Source organism: Alligator mississippiensis, chromosome 4 (assembly GCF_030867095.1).
Source record: "Alligator mississippiensis isolate rAllMis1 chromosome 4, rAllMis1, whole genome shotgun sequence".
Classification (NCBI taxonomy): domain Eukaryota; kingdom Metazoa; phylum Chordata; order Crocodylia; family Alligatoridae; genus Alligator; species Alligator mississippiensis.
The window spans coordinates 2,119,853-2,137,238 of NC_081827.1; the positions used below are offsets into that span (position 1 = coordinate 2,119,853).

Below are 17,386 nucleotides of genomic sequence, written 5' to 3' on the forward strand. Positions count from 1 at the left end.
TCCTTGGATCTGTTCGTCATGCATCTGCTGATGCACGATAAAGTGCCATTAGCTTTTCTGATGGCTTCATCACACTGCCGACTCATGTTCATCTTGGAGTCCACTAGGACTCCAAGGTCCCTTTCCACTTCTGTGCCACCCAGCAGGTCATTCCCTAGGCAGTAGGTATGCTGGACGTTTTTCCTCCCTAGGTGCAGCACTTTGCATTTCTCCTCATTGAACTGCATTCTGTTGTTTTCCGCCCATATGTCCATCGTGTCCAGGTCTGCTTGTAGCTGTTCCCTGCCCTCCGGCATGTCCACTTCTCCCCACAGTTTTGTGTTATCTGCAAACTTGGACAGAGTACACTTCACCACTCCCTCGTCCAAGTCACTGATGAAGACATTAAAGAGTATCGGTCCTAGGACCGAGCCCTGTGGGACCCCGCTGCCCACACCCTTCCAGGTCGATACCTTCCCTTCTGGTCATTCTTCCCCCTTGCAGAATAAGGAATACATTTTAAAAAACAGAGAACTGTAACTAAAGAGCTGCCAGCCCACTACCACCTGGAGTGGGTGTGACATACCCCTGCCCCCACCTTCCTGCCTGGACTCGGACTCCAATCTCTTTGGTACAAGGACAACGTCTCCCTTCTGTGTGCATGTCCTCACATTTAGCAAAGTAGCCCTGATCTCAACTGGCTGTCTTCAAGTGCAACCACTACATTTAAAGCAGCTTTTCCAGCTGCATCTGTTTTTGCAACCCCTAAAAATGTTCTGGGAGCTGCCTCTCTCAAAAACAAACACACCAAACCCCCTCCAAAACCCCCACAAAGTCAAACCAGATTACCAGCATTGAGTGTTTCCCGCCGAGAGGGGTTCACCTACCCAGAGCGCCTTGTCTCCAGTAACGTTAATAAAATCTGAGTTCCGTTCACTATGCAGTTTTCAGCCTGGTCTCCATCAAACATGTTCTTCAAGAGCTGCTCCACGCATTCCTGCCTGTTAAATGATACATGGAGGTTAATGGCATTAGGGATAGGGATATTTTGCAATTGTTTTAATTTTACAAACAGAGGCCATCCTAATTCAAACCAGAAATAAGAAGGAAATTTCCAAAGTGATGATAACTGACCACTGGAACAGATCCACGGGGCAGACGGTACACTCTCTGTCTCTTAAAACCTGAACTGAGATTGGATGTCTCCCTCAGGCTCTAGCACCTCCTGAAATCATGCGCTATACACAGGAACCCTGTGCTAGAGCTCACACTAGATAACTACAGTGGTTCCTCCCAGCTTTAAGACCTATAGTGTGGTTTTGATTCTCAAAAAGGGGTTTAAGGACTCAAGAGTCAAGTAAAACTAACCCCAAAAGCAGACAGGCAGTACCTCACCTTTCTACTGCACAGTACATATGGAGGCCTGTTGCCTCTCACTGCAGTTTACTATGTACCATAAATAAGAGGCAGCAGTGATGCAACTTTATAGTGTGGCCAGGTGCCATCAGCCACTCATCCATGACAACCTTGGTGCAATCCCCACTTCCAAATATCCGTATACAGTTGTTTCTAAAGTTGATTCTAGTAGCATAACTAGGAGGGAGCAAATGGGGCACAAGCCCCAGGCACTGACTAAGGGGCTACCAGAACAGACTCAGAGGGAGCACCTTTCTCACCACACCACTTGGTAAGGGGCCCAGAGGCTGACTGTTTCCCAACAGCCCAGATAGTTGCTCAGGTGTTGGAGGTATCAGTACGGCCAGCAGAATTCACTGGCTACGTCACTTGGCAGAGAGAGGCTGGGGCAAGCAGGTCCATTAGCCCCTGGGTGCTGGCTGCGTTGTCACCTGCCCCCATAGCAATGGCTACTCCTGGCGACTGGCAAAGGCTGGCCACGGGTGTAAATGTTAATAGTTCCACCTCTGGGCTTCTGCAGACATGTCTGGAATAGTCTTTCAAAACCCAATACAAAGCAAGCCCTTTATCACACATCTGGCTAATGCACCCATCCGACTAAAGCAGCACACATCTGGCTAAAGCAGCACTGGCTAAAATACCCGTCTGACTAAAGCAGCACTTTCTATGTCTATGGATTTGCTAGCACCTTGCTGTTTCCACAGGGTTTCAAAAAGCTCATTTATGTCCAAATGCATAAAATATAGTATATTGTAACAAAAAGATAAGATTAATGAATAGCATCGACAACAGCTTTTCATTGATCTTCTTTGTCACTTCACTTAAGATGAGAACAAGAGGGCACTCGATCAGACAAGCTGCTTTACAATAGAACTGAAACCTCTTTTATTGCAGTGTGAAGCTACCTGTAGAACTTGCTGCTCTAAGTACTCTGCTGAAGGGTAGGGTCCTGAAAAAGGATGACACATTTATTCTCTGATCACGATCATGGCTCTATGGTTCCACAGCTCACTGGTTATTAAATTCTGATTTGCTCCACAAAAATATAAATCCAAAAGACCACAGGACACCAAATAACTGAAGAGAGGAAGCACTGGCTGAGAAAAGCAACCAGATAAATAAGCAATACTTGGAGATCTATGGAAAGCTGCAATTAGTACAGAAAGAGCCATCTCAATCAAAATATTTTTCTGTTTGTGCTGTGAAATTTGTTCACTTCTGGAAGGTTTTCTGAGCTTAATGAATACGCATTTTTCATCACTTTTGGTTTTTTCAGCTGTGTTGCAGGTAGAGCTAAAAGACATCTGTGACATCTAGCAGGTGAAAGAAGTAGATTGGAAAATAAGAAGTGTTCCACCATTATTTCCAAGGCCGCACTGCCCTGACACCTAACCCTGCAATTCAAACAGCGGTGTGCTATTCATACAAACAGCTAGTCTGATTGACCTTCAATTTCCTTTTTAAACATTTAATAATGATTCTGTTAGATCCTCTTTCATTTCCTTTCTTTCTTCTCTTTTTATAACAGCCCCTGACATAACTTTCCTGAAATGTATGCTTCCAGGACTGAGAAGGGATTGAATAGCAGCCTTCAGCTCCCTGCATGGCAGGTGCAAAAAGGATGGAGCTGGACTGTTCTCAGTGGGGGCAGATGACAGGACAGGGAGCAATGGGCTCAAGTTGCAGCAAGGGAGGGTTAGGTTGGATATTAGGAAAAACTCTCTCACTCGGAGGGTGGTGAAGCACAGGAACAGGTTACCCAGAGAGGTGGTGGAGTCTCCATCCTTGGAGGTTTTGAAGACCTGACTAGACAAAAGCCTTGGCTAGGATGATCTACCTGGGGCTCTGAGCAGGGGGTTCAACTAGATGACTTCCTAAGGCCCCTACTAACCCTCATTTGCTATGATTCTATGATTGAGATTGTCAGATTGCACAGACATGGGCAGTCTTAAATCAAGCACTTACTCTATTTTATGTGCTTGGCTTGTTCTAAATGTTCATGTTTAGTGCAGGATTGTGGAGGTAACCTTCCTAGGTTTTTAAAAAAGCAACTTGGTGGGAAGGAAACCAATTCCAGCGTCATGTGGAAATGAATTGGTTCCTACCTTGGGTCATTAGTAGAGTCTGAGAATTACACATCCACAGCAGAGATCTCCAATTAATTAAACAGGGACATAAATACCAGAGCACGGCTCAAATTTAGGATGTGGACTATAACGATGAATAGCAACGCAGTGTCTCAGTGTGCAGTATTCCAGAATAGCCCTTTAGGTCTGTAGCAATGGCCCCTTTGGCATGCTACTTTCATAGTTTCATAGTAGCTAGGGTCAGGAGGGACCTGAACAGATCTTCTAGCCTGACCCCCTGCCACAGGCAGGAATGAATGCTGGGTTCACAAGACCCCAGACAGGTGATCATCCAACCTCCTCTTGAATATGCCCAAGGTAGGGGCCAGGACCACTTCCCTGGGAAGCTGGTTCCAGATTTTGGCCACCCCAACTGTAAAATATTGCCGCCTGATTTCTCACCTAAACCTATTCTCCATCAGCTTATGACCACTGTTCCTCGTCACCCCAGGTGGTGCTGGGGAGAAAAGAGCTCTGCCTATATGCTGTTGATCCCCCCCAATGAGCTTGTAGGCAGCCACCAGGTCCCCTCTCAGCCTCCTCTTGCAGAGGCTGAACAGGTTCAGGTCCCTCAGTCTCTCCTTGAAGGGCCTGTCCTGCTGCCCTCTCACCAAGCGGGTGGCCTCCTCTGAACCCTCTCCAGGCTGGCCACATCCCTCCTGAAGTGCGGCGCCCAGAACTGGACGCAGTACTCCAACTGCAGCCTGACCACAGTCGCATAGAGGGGGAGGATCACCTCTCTAGACCAGCTTGAGATACACCTTCAGATGCACGACAAGGTCTGGCTAGCCTTGCTGGCTGCAGTCTGGCATTGGTGGCTCATGTTCATCTTGGAGTCAATGATGACTCCAAGATCCCTTTCCGCCCCTGTGCTTTCAAGAAGGGAACTCCCCAGCCTGTATGTGTGCTGTGGGCTCCTTCTCCCAAGGTGCAGCACCCTGCATTTGTCTATGTTGAACCCCATCCTATTCTTGTCTGCCCACTTCTGTAGTCTGTCTAAATCTAGTTGCAGCCTCTCTCTCCCTTCAAGTGTGTCCACCTCACCCCACATCTTAGTGTCATCAGCAATCTTGGACAGCGTGCTTTCCACCCCCTCGTCCAAGTCGCCGATGAAGATGTTAAACAGTGCGGGCCCGAGGACCGAGCCCGGGGGACCCCACTGCCCACATCTCGCCAGGTCGAGTACAACCTGTCACCACTACTCTCTGGGTGCGCCCCATCAGCCAGTTTTTTACCCATCCAACTGTGCAGGCACCAATGCCACAGTCACTTAATTTATTGATGAGGATGGGGTGAGAGACAGTGTCAAAGGCCTTCTTAAAGCCTAGAACAACTACATCCACAGTGACACCATCATCCAGGGATTTAGTTACTTGGTCATAAAAGGCAATGAGGTTGGTCTGGCAGGACCTGCCTTTGGTGAACCCATGCTGATTTCCCCTGGGCATGATCTCCCCTGCAGGCCCCCCACAGATGTGCTCCTGGATGATCCTCTCCAAGAGCTTCCCGAGCGCCGAGGTGAGGCTTACAGGCCTATAATTACTTGGGTCCTCCTTCCTCCCCTTCTTAAAAATAGGGACCACATTAGCCAGTTTCCAATCCCCCGGCACCTGGCCAGATGACCACAAATGCTCATACAGTCGGGCCAAAGGCTCCGCAATGACCCCTGCCAGCTCCCTCAACACCCTTGGGTGATAAAAGTCCCTTTTTTGTAATGGCGCTTTGTACGAGCTCCTGCTTTCAGCTGACTTTGCATGTCCAGTACTTCTTCGCAGCTCGCTGTTGCACGCACTGGAACTTTTAAATGACATTTATCCCCCCAGAGCTGGTCTCTGTAAGACTGTGTTTGATGAAACACACTCGTGAGAAATTTGAGCTAGGAAAAGCAAAGCCTTCTCGACCTACAGCTTCTCAAACAACGTTAGACACTTTCCAAATCAGAAAACGTTAAATTTTTCAAAGCCCTGTGACTAAAGCTGCTTGTGTATGACTTAACGGGATCATAGAAATTAGAGATGAAAAGGAACTGTTAGTTCATCTAGTCCATTGCCTTGGCACTACAGGATCATTTCCTACAATGTGTTCTCAAATATTTTTCCATTCCAATTTTAAATTATTCATGTCAGCACTTTCAGTCCTTCCTTTGCAAAGCTATTCAACAATTATTTGCCTCAAACCTAAAAATATTCACTTCGGTTTTGAGATTGAATATGAGTTTTTTAGGCCAAAAGGCATTATTTTAGCAAAAGGGGGTCAGAGTAGGACTTTAAATGAGTGAGTCTTGTCCTCAAGTATTGAAATGAAACGTAGGGGGATTCTTTGAAGACCCCAGTGCTTTCCCACATGTGGAATGCAGTGCTGTGTGTTGAGCTGCAGGAGTCCCTTGAACAGCTTTGCTCTTCGAGGACAGGTTGATGTCCTCTCCCGACTCAGTGTGTGGGAACGTGCCTGCCCACGTGCTTCGGGTCCACTCCTGCTGCTGCTGTAGGGAGCAAACAGAAGCTGCCTTTGCGTCCTCAGATGAACTCTCCCCTTAGTCTGACTTAATATTTCCTTCAAAATCGTAGATCATAGCATAGTAGGGCTGGAAGGTTTAGGTTGGATATTAGGCAAAATTTTCTCACTAGGAGAGTGGTGAAGCAGTGGAACGGGTTACTTAGAGAGGTGGTGAAGTGTCCATCCTTGGAGGTTTTTAAGGCCCAGCTTGACAAAGCCATGGCTGGAATAAGCTAGTTGGAACTTGTCCTGCTTTAAGCAGGGGGTTGGACTAGATGTGACCTCCTGAGCTCCCTTCCAGCCCTCATCGTCTAGGATTCTATTACTCTAACAAGAAAAAAATGCTACCAAAATGTTGAACTGTACTGTGTCTGCTTCTCCCTCTGGAGACGATGAGAGAAGAGAGACAAACGCTTGACGGGTGTTACATCTGTTGCTCAGTGAATTAGTGGGAGGTGCTCAGATCCTGCAGGGATGAGTGCCATACAAAAACTTCTTGGAGTCTCCTCTGCACATTTGATTCAAAAGAACAAGTCAGCGGCACCTAACCTCTCTAGCCATTTTTGGCTGTAAAATAAACCTTTGAAATATGAAGCAAACATAACTAATGTCTTCAGTCTGCAGATCCCCAGACCAAGTACATCTGTGGCTGTTCCTGGTTTGGCCAGTCTGTAGCAGAATGAACTCGCTAGAGACTTGTCGCTTTTCACTGTTGCTTTTCAAACCTTGTGGGCAGTGGAAGTGACAAGAACTATTCAGTTTCCTTCCACTGCTTGTTAAAGCTAGGGGACAGTGTCTGCAGTTAGGCACCGGAGCTCTCAACTGAGGAGAATACCCAAGAACAGACTGGGGACAGCCTCTGTTCATGTGCAGGACCAGCCCCAAATACATCATCCCAGCCAAGGGTTTGTTGGGCTAGACCGTAGAAAGCTCCAAGGATGGAGAGCCTACAACTCCTCTACGTAACTTGTTCCAGTGCTTCACCACCCTCCTAGTGAGAAAGTTTTTTGTTCTATTATCCAACCTAGAAGTCCCTTGCTGCAACTGGAGCCCATTGCTCCTTGTTCTATCATCTGTCCCCACTGAGACCAGTCCAGTTCCATCCTCCTTGCAACCCCCTGCAGGGAGTTGAAGGCTGCTATTAATTCCCCTCTTAGTCTTCTCTTCTCCAGACTAAATAAGCCCAGTTCCCTCAGCCCCTCCTCATAAGTTAAATTACATGATCATATACTATTTTTTTTTCACAGGCCATCAGTCCATTTAATGCAGTATGGACTGTACTCCAGGGAGAAATACAGTCTGTACATCTAGTGCTTAGGGCCCCTGGCTCATTTGTTGCAGAAGCAGAAGCGTATGCCACAAGTGGGGTCGGGGCTTCAGGAAAGGAAAGCATAGTCTCCTGGCTCAGGACAGTGACCGCAATCTAAGCTTAGAGAACCAAATTCTATTGCAGCCCCTCCCTGAACGTTCCTGTGTAGTGCAGGGCAAATCCCGCAGACCAGATGTTCACAGCTGGGCACTAAGTGTTCATTGTTTTGTGGGTGCCCACGTGAGACCCCAAGGGCCAAACACAGACACCCGCGATACAAACTGATCAGAGGTATGCTTTGGAAACAGTAATAGAAACAAAAATGCCAAGTTCCCTGACCAGTCAGGTTCTCTGTGTCTCAATTTGGGCACCAAAAACTAACAGACAATTTTGACCATTTGGGCTTTGATAACGATGAGGCAGAAAGGGGAGGGCAGGAGGATGTGAACTTATCTAACTGTGGAAGTGTCCAGAGATTAACGCAAGATCACAGCCGCATTCGAGAGAACATTACTAAGTTTGCATTGAGCCTAGGCCATGAATGGCATATATTAAAATTGAGTGAAAGCCGCACCATAAACAAGAAGAAATATTCAATATTCACTCAATGCATCAGGTCCCATGAATAAGGTAGTACACATAAACATGTTTTAGAGACTACTATGATAATGCTTAAGAATGAAGCAACCAAGCTAAGGCTACAAGGGCAGCCCTAATTAAAAATGGTTACTCTACAAAGACTGTGACTCTTCATAGTGGTTGGCCATACTAATCTCACCTACAGGATACATATCCCCAGTTATAGATTTCATATATTTCATAGACATTAGGGCTGGAAGGGACCTCGGAAAATCATCGAGTCCAGCCCCCTGCCCAAAGGGCAGGAAGTCAGCTGGGGTCATAGGATCCCAGCAAGATAAGCATCCAGTTTGCTCTTGAAGGTGTTCAATGTAGGCGTTTGAACCACCTCCAGTGGCAGGCTGTTCCAGACCTTGGGGGCTCAGACAGTAAAGAAATGCTTCCTTATGTCCAGCCCAAAGCAGTCTTGTAGTAGTTTATGACCATTCGACCGTGTCATCCCTTGGGGCGCTCTGGTGAACAAACGATCCCCCAGATCCTGGTGGTCACCCCTGATAAACTTGTAGGTGGCCACCAGATCACCCCTGAGCCTGCGCTTTTCCAGGCTAAAGAGCCCCATAGCTCTCAGCCTGTCGTCATAAGGTCTGTTTCCCTGACCTCTGATCATGCACGTGGCTCTTCTCTGGACTCTCTCAAGCTTCTCCACATCCTTTTTGAATTGTGGAGCCCAAAACTGGATGCAGTACTCCAGCTGCAGCCTCACCAAGGCCGAGTACAAGGGGAGAATGACGTCCCGGGATTTGCTTGAGAAGCATCTATGGATGCAAGCCAGCGTTTTGGTCGCTTTACTAGCCGCAGCATCGCACTGCAGGCTCACGTTCATCTTGTGGTCAATGATGACCCCCAAGTCTCTTTCTTCCATAGTGCTAGCCAACATAGCACTGCCGAGCCTATAAGGATGCTGCGGGTTTTTCTTCCCAAGGTGGAGAACCTTGCATTTATCGGCGTTGAATACCATCAGATTAGTTCAAGATCATATCCCTTCACCAGCAGTGTCCACTGGAGACATGCATGTGCCCTGTAAGTCCTTGTGCCCCGACCTATCGAGGGCAGTTAAAACTAGTTCTGAGTCCCAGCAGAGCTAGGCAACCCTCTAGCAACTCCTTTGAAGGCCATGTGGGAATTCATCTACCAGGAACAGGAGTCAGTATCGTAAAAGGAGAGTTGACACCTGATGTTTCATGGGTTGGCGAGAGTGAGGCTGAAGTCTACAAAGTGGGGGTATGTACGATGCCACGTGAGCTATTAGCTTGAGAAAATGTCTTGCTGTTGCTCCAGTTTGGTGGAGAACAGGGGCTTGATGTGAAACCAGCCTAAAGGGCGATGTGTCTTTACAGGCTTGGAATCTAGAAGAGCCTCTGTAAATGTGATTGAGAGGTGACATGCTGCAACTCGCTGTCAGGCCCAAGGAGCAGACTAGGAAGCCAAATGCAGAGGGGGTTTCCTTCAGATCTTCTTGCTGTTACAACTAATCCTTCTTCCCAGGTCGTCACTATTGTTTAGTGCACTTACTGGCAGTGTCTTATCTTCAGTCAATCACACTGGAAGCTTTATGAGGTAGAAGCTGTGTTTTCTTTCATGCTGGTATAATGCCAACGGCAGTTGGTCTCAAACAAGACCTTTAGGTGCTGCCATGACGTAACGACAATATTAAAAACCAGTAGTTACAGGAATTGTCAGGAGCGTGGCCAAAGTTGGATACTGGCTGCATAATTAGTACTTTTAATGACTTCTCAGGAAATGACATTATCAGCAGCAATTACCAGCTTAGTGACATCCCTCTGGCATGTACTTACGATTCCAGTGCGGTGAGAAGTGGGTCAGGCTCAGGTATGTCCTGTAGCTGGTTGCTCTGGTCTCTGCTCAATCTTATGATATCACACAAGGTCTGGGAAGCATTTGATTGCCTCTGTAAATAATGGGAAAAGGTCAAATGTAAGTACTAATTGCACAGCTTGGATTCTCCTGGCTTCCAGAGGAACTATCATGTAATTGGGAAGGAACAGAACTGCAGCCAGCAGTGCATGTAACTCAGCAAATGAGAATCCCTCAGAACAAATGCTATACGAAGGCACGATAATGTGAAAAATCCAATTTACTCTGCCTTAATGAATAAGCTTCCATTCCAAGTTTGTATCCTCAAAGCACCATTTACATCTGCAACACAATTACCAGAGATTTCAGAATTAAGGGGAGGGGAGGGGTGCTACTGAACTTTGAAATTAAACGCAATTGTAATTTTTTGTTAGGGTTTGTTTTGGTTTTTTTTAAATAAAGAGTGAAGGGTTTTTCTTTCCCTTCTTGGTTAAAGCTTCAATTGCAGTATTTGTGATAGATTCTGTGGTAGACTACGTGGTTACTAATCAAAGCCATTTCTTTAGACTCTGTACAAGGCCATCTGTAGCCTCCACCTAAGAGACAGCATTATAAAAGATAAGCAAGTCCATATGCTATGAGCTATTTCCCTTCTATTTTCTCAATGGGGCAGTTTCTACCATGATGATAGCAGAATGTGACCCCTTCTAGCAAAACATTAACAGCATAATAAGAAAATCATTGTGCAGCCATCAAGTTCATTCTGCTGCTGGCAGCTGTGATAATTTGCTAGCAAATAGCCAAATCAAATATAACCAGCTGAAACAGAGATCAAAAATTATCCTCGTGTTTCCTGATCTTAAATGTCAGCACTGGTGACTCAGTCAGATGGGAGGTACTGATATAACAGACCAAAATCTGCAGCTCCTAGGTTAGAATGTTTTGCAGAAATGATTAGGGAAAAAAAGATGGAACATCCTGTCTGTCCTTTTCAATCTGGGTGATTTAAAATCTGGCACATACAACGTGAATAGCCCGTAAGTAGTGCAAAGAAGTGCATCTTGCAGATTTCAGGACAATACTAAATAAATATGTTTTTTGGCTTAAAGAGGACCAAACCCCCCCGAAGAAGCCAGTTAGTTTTCAAAGTCTTTCAACAACCAGCTTCCAGAAGCATGTTCTTAATTAAACCGCAGTTATCACTGACTATAGAAAACAATCCAACATTAAATAAATACAGAGCTAAGCTAAGAATAAACAGGAAACTTGACGCTAGTGAATGAAGAAAGCCTCTTTAATTGAGGCTTTCTTGCACTATCCTCATACTACTAAACACATCCTCTATCATTCTCCTTGCACTAGAAAAGCAGGCATTACATCAAGCATAAGACACCCAAGGGTCCATCTCTTCACACCAGATCTTCATTTTACCAAAAAAAAAAATCTTTCTCATCATACTCACATCCTCATCCTGGCTTGAATGGATGAGCTCCACAAGTCTTTGAATTACTTTTGCTTCATTAAGCCACTGGAGGGAAAAGAAAGGGAAAAAATAAATCTCTGGTTTGCGATCATGGAACTTGGAGCACAAGATTTTTTAGGAAGTCACTATTTATGGCTGCTCAGCACAGGATGCAAGCAACAAGGGGGTCTTTCTGTTTCCCACTCAACAAGCACCGGGGTGCTATTTCATCGCAGCCCAGACAGCTAGAGCTTGGTTTATGTCAATAATGGCTCGGTGGCTTGGTCTAGAACAGAGCTATCCAAGTTCAAAGCACCTGAAGGCCACGTGTCACGGAGGCAGCACGAGTGATGGTCACTGATCCTCAGACTGCACAGCCCACGGGTGCGTGGGTGGGCACTCCACCCACTACTGCAATGTGTGTGCCCCCCTCTCATCCAAGAAGTGGCCGGCACACCCTCCTACCGAGTGGCACCCCACCTCCCCAGCAATTCCCTGGTTTAGAAAAATGAAACGTCTCTTCATCTGCATCTGAAGAAAGACAACTGTTTAAATCCATCCATGGTGCCCTCTGGGTGGCTGTGGAATCACGTGGCCCTGTCGCAACGTTTTCCCATGCTTGGTGCTGCTTGAAGAACACCCAGTCTTGACCTTGACTGAGGCCTCCAGATGCGATCATCATCTGATCACCACAAACACAGAGCATCCCAGATAACAGGAATGTGATCGGGGCTCAGCAGCACTATGGCCTATCTTGGACCAACAAGCTCCACAGACTGGTTATGGGGGATACTTCAGCCTGCTTGCAGCTGGGGCAGAACCAGACCTCTTAGTCCTGACAGCAGGGGGATGCCCCACTTCTGGAAGTCCCACAGCCAGGATGAAATTTAAAATGTACTTAAATTATAGAGCTGGTGAAATACATTGTGAAGTGAAAAATAAGTTCTCCGACAGAGAAATGCTGCAATCTGAAGTAGGCAATGGATTTTATTCCTGTTCCAGCTTTTCCTGTAGTTGCTAAACCTGAGACTGGGATAAATCTGTTCCTGGTCTCCATAATGCTTCCCTCTGGACAGCTATCCAAAACTGTGGCTAGCTCTTTGCTTCCCCACTGAAAGAGCCTGGCAACAACTCGCACAAACTGGGAGGAGACCTGCAGATAGCTTGGAGGCAACACAGTGTCACGGCTGACCTTGAACCTTGCCTAGCTACTATTGAGAAAGAGGCATCACCTCCCATTGTGCTCCACTGATTGTCTCAACTTGCTGTATGTCCCTTTTTCTATAGAGCTGAGCAAATGTCTCAACCTCCTATAAAGTTTCCTGTTGCTTTGCTAAGACACCTAGTGACTGACTTCACTCATTGACTAAAGCCTCATAGTACCGAATAAAACAGATTTGAATCCTTCTTTCCAGGGAGAAGCCCTCAGGTCAAGCTATTCCCAAGCAAAGAAGTGCTAAGCTAGCGCTATGCTAGCACCACTCGTGCAAGCATACAGGAGAGCGCTGGGTGGCACATTTGTTTTACCCGTATCTGTTTTTCTTGGCCTAACACCACCTGAGAGAGTTTTCATGTCCAAAGGAAGGGACTGAGACACTTCCTGCCTGGACTTGGCTGCCTGTAAAGGACTGCTGCAGTGAGGAGACTGCTCTTTCAGGTAAAAAAAAAAATACCTCCCCTAGCCAGAAACACCAAATCACCAACCACCAGGAAAAACCGCCGCATTTATCTCAGCAGTGCTAGCAAGTGAAAGTGCTCCTCTGTATGCTGAGTCACTTTCCAAATCTATCAAGTGAAGGCCAGGGCAGAAAAATGAAGGGTGGGCCAAGAGGTCGCTTCACACCTGCTGGCTCTTGCACATTTATGCTGCTGTCCTTCTCGCTGCTTCATATTATCTCATGGGGGAGGAAATGAAGGCAATCTAAAACAGAAGCTGGGAGCAGGAACCTGAATAGGAGGGCCTGATGACTCACTGCAGCAGCTGGGGAAACTAGTCTGATATTTCACCAATCTCTTACATGCGACAGGATCTCTCTGCTCCTCTATTACATCTTCCAGTGGGCAGGAGGAGGAATTTACGGCAGAGCAACTAGTGATCCCCTAAGCACAGAGGCATGTTAAGTGGTACGTGTCTCCCTGGCAAAGTCCATCCTCTAGCACAGTGGTTTTCAACCTTTTCTCTTTTGCAGACTCCTAAACATTTTTGAATAGAGGTGTGGACCCCTTTGGAAATTTCGGACGTAGCTGCAGACCCCTCTGAATCATAAGTGTGGGTACGCACATACTTGTGATTGATCACAGTCATTTTTAGCAGACCCTTTAGACAGTCTGCGGACACCTAAGGGTCTGCAAACCACAGGCTGAAAAACACTGCTCTAGCAGATCTCCTTTTGCTATGTGATTTTCTAACCAACCTGGACTGCAGGCCTTCCTGCCTTGGGGAGGAGATCCCTCCAGGAGCATGCGCACATATGGCGAGAACAACTGGCATATATCTGCAGCTTGTCCTTCCCTGCACTGACCAGCTGGTGCAGCACACAACGAGGGCAAGCAGGAAAACCAGATTATCCTTCCTGCTGCTCTCTCAGAGGGTAACAAGAGTCCTGGCTGTGGAGGAAACCAAGTGCTGATTTTGTTATTCCCTTATTTCCCCATGGGCAGTTTACCCCCAAATTCCTGCTTCAAAGGCACTGGAAGCCTGGGGTCAAACACTGCTCTGAAAGCATTTCAAGCAGCTAATGATCACTACATCCTCCAGGCTGGGCATGTTCATCTCTGCACCCCTACACAGGTCCCTTCCAGGCTTCTCAAAGGAGAAGCTGGTCCTCGTCAGAAGGATATGCTCCCCAGAAGCTCTGCCCCTTTCTTGAACAAGATCTACATGGCCCAAGTGGACAGGTTCCCCATGTAGACCTGTCTGGGACAGAAGCAGGAATGCTTCGGGTAAGGATTCAAAGGTAGCAGGGGGTGGCACCACTTTATTGGCACAGCCGGGATGAGGGAGACAGATGTGCTCTGCAGCCAGACGCGACTCCTGCTGCGGGCTTCAGCGACTCTTTTATCGGGCATGCCCCGCTCACACACATGGAACCAGAACCACTTCTTTCCCAATCCTACCAGGAAAACTGAATCCTACTCACAGGGCCAGCCTAGCTCATGAGACACTCAACAAGAGTGGTGCAGGAGACACATACCCTCCCTTCAGCCTTTCCTTGGCTTCGCTCTATCCCTGACACCTGCAAGACACCAGGCACCAAAGCCAACTTATTATTATGAAGGTGTGGAAAGAGCAGCAATCTCCCTCAAGACGAGCTCTGTGGCAGGGAGGGCCTGACAGAGCCGCTGCAAATGTGGCATCCAGAAGAACAGAAATGTGACAGGAACTTCAGCAAGCAGAGGATTCCCCTGCTGACCGCAGGGCTGGTCCTGACCCACAGCTGCAGGCATGCAACTCCTGCATATCTGTGCTCCTTAGCACAAAGGAGGAAGGTCCTTTTTAAAGGACAGTCTATCTAATCTCTTGAAAAAAGGAGCCATAATTCCTTGGAAAAAGCACTCCCCTCTGCTCCCACGGGGAGAGGTGAAAGAAGCCCTCACATTTAATACTTCCTGCCGTAGAGGTGCTGGCTCCACACAGCTGATCAGACGAAGCAGCAGGTCCATCATTGCAGACGTATCAATGTGCTTTAGCACCAGGCTAATGAATTTATCTTTTTTCCTCAAAAACGTGATCACCTAAAAAAAAAGCCACACGTGAGCTCACTGTCCAACATGTAAGCAACACTACAAAACTCCCACTATACACCAAGCCCGTCTTTCAACCAGCCAATCCTAACATGAAACAGTTAGTACTATAAATAATTCTTCCTGAGCAAAAAGACAGAGCAGGAACACGTAGCTGCAAGGGCATACCAAAATGAGTTCCTTTAACAGTCTCTTCCAATATGAAAATGATTCCTCCCCTCTATTCAGCACTGGGGAGGCCACATCTGGAGTCTTGTGTCCAGTTGTGGGGCCCCCACTACAGAAAGGATGTGGACAAACTGAAGAAAGTCCAGCAGAGGGCAACAAAAATGGTTGGGAGCTGGGGGACAGGACTGGTGAGGAGAGGCTGGGGGAACTGGGCTGATTCAGTTTGCAGAAGAGAAGATTAAGGGGGGGATATGATAACAACCTTCACCTCCCTGCAGGGGGTTGCAAAGAGGATGGAGCTGGACTGTTCTCAGTGGGGGCAGACAACAGGACAAGGAGCAATGGGCTCAAGCTGCAGCAAGGGAAGTTGAGGGTGGATATTAGGAAAAACTCTCTCACTAGGAGGGTGGTGAAGCACTGGAACCAGCTCCCCAGAGAGCTGATGGAGTCTCCATCCTTGGAGGTTTTGAAGACCCGGGTAGACAAAGCCGTGGCTGGGATGAGGTAGTTGGGGCTGGTCCTGCTTGGAGCAGGGGGTTGGACTAGATGTCACCTTCTAAGGTCCCTTCCAGCCGTCGTTGTCTGTGATTCTGTGATTTCTATGATTCTATGAACATCTTGCCCCACCAAGATTAAGAAGCTGGAGGACACTAATGAAGATGCAGATTCTGAATCCCACTGGTGCACCCTGCTATGAAATGTCTCTATGTTAAGAGCTCAGACTGGAGTGCACTTATCCCTGATCAATATAGGGCAGTGTTCCCTATACTTAGGTTAGATCCTAAACTTTTTCTCTGGTCACTCCGTTTCTGGTTATCAGTTCCATTTCTGGTTTCATAGGATTTGAGGGGGCCTCAAGGGTCATCTATGGTCCAACTCCTTTTTTGGGTTGGGGGTTAGCATTGTTAGAGTTGCAAGAAAACCTCCTCGGCCTGTGAGTGTCTCCTCCACCCGAGTGTAGAAGGGCTATTAGGAAAGCCAAGGCAGAGATGGAGCTCAGGCTAGCGTCCAGGATTAAGGACAACAAAAAGTCCTTTTTCAAGTACATTGGGAGCAAGAGGGCACCAGGCAATGTAGGGCCTCTATAAGACTCAAATGGTAATCTTGTGGCTACGCCAGATGAGAAAGCCAATATTTTTAACAGTTTCTTTGCCTCTGTTTTCTTGAACAGGGACCAGGACATCCCTCCTCCCAGAGGTAGGCACAATCTCGGGGATAGCTCTGGCAGGCCTTCAGTCAGTGCAGATGTAGTTAGGGATCTTCTGGAAGGGCTGAACATTTTTAAATCTGCAGGTCCAGATGCCCTCCACCCAAGGGTGTTGAGGGAGCTGGCAGGGGTCATTGCGGAGCCCTTGGCCCGGCTGTATGAGCATTCGTGGTCATCTGGCCAGGTGCCAGGGGATTGGAAACTAGCCAATGCGGTCCCCATTTTCAAGAAGGGGAGGAAGGAGGACCCAAGTAACTATAGGCCTGTAAGCCTCACCTCAGTGCTCAGGAAGATCTTGGAGAGAATCATCCAGGAGCACATCTGTGGGGGCTGGCAGGGGAGATCATGCCCAGGGGAAATCAGCATGGGCTCATCAAAGGCAGGTCCTGCCAGACCAACCTCATTGCCTTTTATGACCAGGTGACTAAATCCTTGGATGATGATGTCACTGTGGACGTAGTCTTTCTGGGCTTTAAAAAGGCCTTTGACACTGTCTCTCACCACATTTCCATAAATAAATTAAGTGACTGCGGCATTGATGCCTGCACAGTTGGATGGGTAAAAAACTGGCTGATGGGGTGGACCCAGAGAGTAGTGGTGGACGGGTTGTACTCAACCTGGCGAGATGTGAGCAGTGGGGTCCCCCGGGCTCGGTCCTCGGGCCCGCACTGTTTAACATCTTCATCAGTGACTTGAACGAGGGGGTGGAAAGCACGCTGTCCAAGTTTGCTGATGACACTAAGATGTGGGGCTAGGTGGACACACTTGAAGGGAGAGAGAGGCTGCAACTAGATTTAGACAGACTACAACAGTGGGCAGATGGTAATAGGATGGGTTTCAAGGTAGATAAATGCAGGGTGCTGCACCTGGGGAGAAGGAGCCCACAGCACACATACAGGCTGGGAAGTTCCCTTCTTGAAAGCACAGAGGCGGAAAGGGATCTCGGAGTCATTACTGACTCCAAGATGAACATGAGCCGCCAATGCCAGACTGCAGCCAGCAAGGCCAGCCAGACCTTGTCGTGC

At 47.5% G+C, this 17,386-nt stretch overlaps 1 protein-coding gene across 4 annotated transcripts in view; it reads right to left on the minus strand.

The window, feature by feature from the left end:
- PPP6R2 (protein phosphatase 6 regulatory subunit 2) overlaps positions 1-17,386 on the minus strand; it is a 145,436-nt gene that overhangs the window by 53,836 nt on the left and 74,214 nt on the right. For all 4 annotated transcript variants that reach the window (XM_014599993.3, XM_059725613.1, XM_019482791.2 and 1 more), the window contains 4 exons: positions 14,840-14,977; positions 11,243-11,308; positions 9,762-9,874; positions 867-980 (listed from right to left, as the gene is read on the minus strand). In XM_014599993.3, coding sequence (XP_014455479.1) covers positions 867-980; positions 9,762-9,874; positions 11,243-11,308; positions 14,840-14,977 — 431 coding nt within the window. The remainder of the gene's footprint in view (positions 1-866; positions 981-9,761; positions 9,875-11,242; positions 11,309-14,839; positions 14,978-17,386) is intronic.